The 5,391-nt window shown below is 35.1% G+C and overlaps 1 protein-coding gene across 1 annotated transcript in view; it reads left to right on the forward strand.

Moving 5' to 3' along the window:
- The window catches only part of LOC109838770, a 19,194-nt gene extending 14,047 nt beyond the window's left edge, over positions 1-5,147 (forward strand). The window contains exons 5-10 of the mRNA XM_020407189.1: positions 397-556; positions 1,842-1,945; positions 2,138-2,229; positions 2,336-2,564; positions 2,710-2,773; positions 4,706-5,147. Of these exons, the coding sequence (XP_020262778.1) occupies positions 397-556; positions 1,842-1,945; positions 2,138-2,229; positions 2,336-2,412 (433 nt within the window). The 3' untranslated portion in view covers positions 2,413-2,564; positions 2,710-2,773; positions 4,706-5,147. The remainder of the gene's footprint in view (positions 1-396; positions 557-1,841; positions 1,946-2,137; positions 2,230-2,335; positions 2,565-2,709; positions 2,774-4,705) is intronic.

Consider the following 5,391-nt stretch of genomic DNA (forward strand, 5'->3'; position numbering starts at 1 on the left):
CACTTAACCCTGAAAACTGCATCTTTCTGGATCTATTTTCTAGTAACCTCCAACTTTTTTGGGGTTATTAGAAAATTGGAGGTTAAGTGAGATTTCCAATTTTTTGGGGGTGATCTTAAACTGGGCCAAACTTGTTGGGGGTTTTTGTGAAATTTACCCGCAACTGAAACTGAAACCAATATATACTGGCCTCGTACCTTTATTCTTCTCTGTTCTCACATATACTCTCTACGTTTATGTTTCTTTATTGTACTCATTCCTGTATTTCTTTTCTATTTTGACGATACCTGGGGATCAAGTTTTGCTTTATCATGCATATGCTCCACAGTAAATTAGTTTTCTTCATTGAGGATTCTACTGTTTCTCTGAATATTTTGTTACCTTTCTTCTTTCTAGTCATACTGAACAATGCGTTGCTATCCTTGAAGAGTCAGTAAGTACCCTCCTTAACTGTTTAGAGATGGTGGACACCGACTTAATTAGAGGAAATGCTACTTTTCTTGGGAACGGAGAGGCAATAAAATGTGCAAGTTATCTGCAGGAGAATTATGAGGAGGTTTGTAGTGTTTGAATAATGTGGTTAAGTCTTTCATATCTTTTGTTTCTTATCCACCCATAGATGTTTCTCATAATGCTGATCTTTAATGTTTTATTTTTTATTAACGGCATGTTTATCCTGAACTATTTTGTTTTCATTCATGCCTGGAGGTTTCACATAAGGTTGATCTTTAATATTTTGACATGCTTGCCCTTGAGGAGGCTATATGGTTATCTTAGGCTTGTAACTAAAAGGAAATATCTGTCACTTATGTCCAATCTATCAATGTATTAGAGTAGTGCAGCTTGTCATCTTTTGATTTCTGAATAATATCATCATTATAATATTTCCTCTATCAATCTCTATTCTTTTAAATTTTTGGGAAAACAATTTTAGCTGATAGGAACAAAATTAAATCTCATTATTAATGCATCCACAGCAGAAGTCATATGGGGTTTGAAATTTAGCAAAGCATGGATTCAGTAGACTGAGACACGACCTTCTCAAAGTGAGATACAGTTGTTAATACTTAATACTACTTTAAATTGTATGTTCAGGTTTAATTAATAGCCCGAAGGGACCCTTCTCTAGGGCTCAAGTGAACCATGTAAGCCAGTGACCTACACCAACCCTCTATCTAATATGTATCCAAGTCACCTAACCACAACTAAAATCTAGATTCACTGAGCTTGATGTCTTCCATTATCCATACATGGACCTATATCAGGTGCTCATGAACTGAAACCCAATCTGATGGAAACCCAATGTAATATGAGAATATGAACCAACAAATATAGCTAAAAAGTAGGGGTCTATTCTGTTTAGAACACAAACTACTATGTATTGTAGCTGAAGAATGTGAATTCGAAGGCCAAATCTTGCCCATTTAAATATATGGGAACTGTAGATGGCGGCCATAACTAATGAATGGAAAAGTATAGTTTTGGTTGGTTTTGTTGTTGAGGTTAGCCCTAAGTAGAGATACACTATATGCTTAAAGAAATAAGGGCCTAAACATCTTTATTCAAAGTCAGATAATACAGTTAATGCCCATGATAACAACAGCTATATTCAATAAACCTATTGTGTAGTTATCTTCAATCCATTAAAATTTGTCTTTGCATGTCTGGTTGATGTGTTCATGTAAAAGCTTGATGTGTTCATGTAAAAGCTTTACTTTCACAAACAATTATATTTCCATAGAATATCAGATGCGTTACAAAAGCAATCATATGTTTTCTGTTTTGCATTTAAATTTATTTTATATAATAGAAGTTCATTTTTTGGCCTCATAACTTTGTAGATAAGAAATGAAAAGGATGTGTTTGCGGAGCACTCATCATACTTTCTGTCCAATTACATCTCCATGTACTCTGGCTGTGGTCCCCTGAAAGGAGGAATCAAAAGGTCAGTTCCTTTTTCCTTATGCAGTGCTTTGACACTGCCATGGCACATGCACAAACACACAAAAAAGAAAATGGAAGGGGAAAAAAAAGAAAACAAAGATAAGGGAGTACACCGATCAGATGTATAACTATGGTTACCCATACACAGTTTAATTTTTTCAGCAGAAATTTAACATGCGGCTTTCTCATGCAGAGAGGTAGATGAAGCATTGAGACCTGGTGTATATTCCTTAATTGACGTATGCAGAAAAAGTGATTTTAAACGTCTCCACACTTCTTTTGGTGGTAAGTTACTTTTTAGTTAATAAGACAAAATACTAGGCTGCTGGAAATCATTTGTTCTTGTTTCCAGCAGGTGCTTAAAAAGTTACTGGTTTTGCTATTTTTGCAGAGGGCCCCTGCAGAAGTACTCTCAAGACTTTGTTACATGATTTTAATGTAAATTTTAAGTATAAAGGGAAAATCTAATAAAAAGGAGTCTTTGTCACGAGTTGGAATCGGCCAAAGCATCAGCTCATCTACTTCAAAGCTTATAGGGTTGGAAATGCTTTTAGTGCCAATGGTGAAAAGATCATAAGGAAACGTCATAGCTTGTTTCTGTAGACTAAAGAAGAATTCAGGTTCTTACAGAGCTAATTTCAGTGCAATTATATTTTTGCACATTGAATGAATCATGTTTTTGGGAGCTAATTTCGATATGATTACGTTTTGCACATTTGAATGAATTGTGCATTTCTAAAACTGATGTGCATTTTTGCAATGTAGCTTGAGACCGGATACATCAAGATAATTAATTGACCCAGCTGGATTAAGAATTTGAAGAAAACTGGTATGGAGCTTCTCTTTGTACCCTATGTGCAATACATTTACTTCAGCATAATGCTAATAGGCTCTATTTGTGTCGTCTCCGATCCTCAAATATTTTAATCACCATAATGCGAAATAGGCTCTCCTTGTGTTGTCTCTGATCCTCAAATGTTTTAATCAGTTCAGATATCAAAATAGTGTCCGTAGTTTTAATGGGCACCTTGAGTATGTCTATATGAGTTGGAGGGTATTCTTTAACATATAAGCACATTTGTCGTGGTTCGGCAGAATATGTACTTAAAGATATTGTGAGAATAGACGTTCACTTACTATGATCAATTAATAGCACAGCTAGCTTAAAAAACCAAAATAAGTTTTGATTAAGCAGCAGAAGATAATTTCCTTCTGATAAATCACCTTATCATATTTTTTGACATGCGCAATTTCATACCTTATTAAAGAAGGGTTAATTGCAGATAGGCCCCTTGTAGTATCACCTAATTGCGTATACCATGTAGTTCTAATTGTGTCTCATGATTTTTTTTTCCTTTTTTTTACCCTCGTAAAAGAGTCAAAAAAAAGTTATGTAGATGGGGATAAAGCCACTGCAATTCTATTGGTGCGGGTAGACACCCAAATGCTATACTTTTTTTACTCTTAAAAGAGTCAGAAAAAGTTCACTTTGGGGAACTATTCGCACACTCGGGCAGATAGTACAGAGTGTCTATCCGCAATTGGGCGTTACTACAGGGGATTTATCCGCAACTAACGAATAAATTTTCAAAACAGCCCCATTTAGAGTTTTATTTTTCAAAATTGACCGTTTATTTATTTATTTATCAAAACCGACCCGATATTGTGATTAACCGGCTAATCACCTTCCTAAATAGTCGGGGTTGGCAACCCCGACTATTTAGGACCTTAATTTTTAGTGTTTAAGGCATCTAATCAGGGTTTAATACCCTCCTAAATAGTCGGGGTTGCCAACCCCGACTATTTAGGATGGTGATTAGGCTGCTAATCACAAAATCGGGTCGGTTTTGATAAATAAAAAAAATCGGTCGATTTTGAAAAATAAAACTCTAAAGGGGTCTGTTTTGAAAAATTGTTCGCAACTAACCCTATTAAGAAACTTCATGCTACGTATTTGCAAGCTTAAGAATTTTATCTGTACATTTACATCAGAGTAAGTTGAGTTAGCATTCCCACTTACTGATATGCTTCTCTTAGTTTGTGGCCAGAATAGTGCTGGTCAAAAACATTATTTCTGCCTTTTTTTTCTTGAACCCCAGGCAATTAGCCAGCATTTTTATTACTTACAGAACTCATCCCACCCCAACAATCAGCCCTTCTGCGTGCATCTGGGCTTTAGACAACCTCACAGAACTGTAATAGATGCAAATAATCTAAGCGAAATTCGGTTTTGTGTCTGCATCTGTACTATTGATATCTGTATCCCCGTCAAAACATGGATATTGATATGAGTAAGTTCTAAAACCATCCAAAATTTTAGAATACACATCTGATGAACAGCACGTGCAATTGAATACAACTGAAGTCCATTAGGTGTTGTATAATGGAGCATTCTTGCTGGAATATATTCAAATTTCAAAGTTGAACTCAAATTTCTTGTAAATCTTTAGGCATATATCAGGTGGATCCAAATTATAATTTTTCCTGTCGATAACTGGATAGCAGTTCAGCATCCGATCAATATTTGTTTTGTATCCTTATTAAAAAAAAAGCAAAAATACCGTACGACCACTCTTCCATGAGTAACTGCTTTCTTTTACATCCTAATGTCTCTGATGGTAAGACTTGGAAAGCTTTCTCTGCATTAAAGTTTTCACATTCAAACGTATTGTTTTGTATCAAGCATATTGTTATTGTCACTACAAAATTGATCTGCCCTTCAAAAATTTATCCTAATTCTTTTTCCCCCCAATGTAATTAGTAGGAAAAGGATGGAAGGGGTCTAAAGAAGATATTATGGGCTTCAATTCATGTTACCTCAATCAAAGCAGACCATAGAAGACAAGACACAATTTTCCCTCTTGCTTGAGCTCTGCTCCTTATGCTTCTTGCAGGGTGAAGCCTCCACAAGAGTAAAAATACTAATCTTATTCTCTTTATATAGCGAAAGAGAGCGCGGGTTAAATTCATAGGAATGGAGAAACATAAGTAAGAGGCTCTCTAGTTTCCTTTTTTCCCGTCATCGCTATGCTTCTTTGCATGTAACATTAAGGTTATAATTAAAGCCCTCATATTATCAATGATGTTTATCTGATGACCGTGTTAGCTTCTACTATTCCTATTCCTAGGCATGCATAGGGTTTGTTGTTATAAATAGCAAATAAATGAATAAATAATTGTTAGTTTGTGCTTGTATGTCTTAAGACTTCTGTTCATGTTCTGTTTTTCATTAGTAGCATGGTCATTCTATAATTTCATTGCTTAGCTACTGTTTTCCATCTATGTATGTAATTTGTCGCAAAGATTTAACATTTTAAAACCATCTGCAATGCTTCTTATTACTGAACTCGAAATCGAAAACCGAAAACTTGAAAGTATTTGATTTTTCACAGCTGCGTGTTAGATAACAGTTCATAAATTGTTGAACACTAATTTGTGTAGGTACTG

This window comes from Asparagus officinalis, chromosome 4, assembly GCF_001876935.1.
Source record: "Asparagus officinalis chromosome 4, Aspof.V1, whole genome shotgun sequence".
Taxonomy (NCBI): domain Eukaryota; kingdom Viridiplantae; phylum Streptophyta; class Magnoliopsida; order Asparagales; family Asparagaceae; genus Asparagus; species Asparagus officinalis.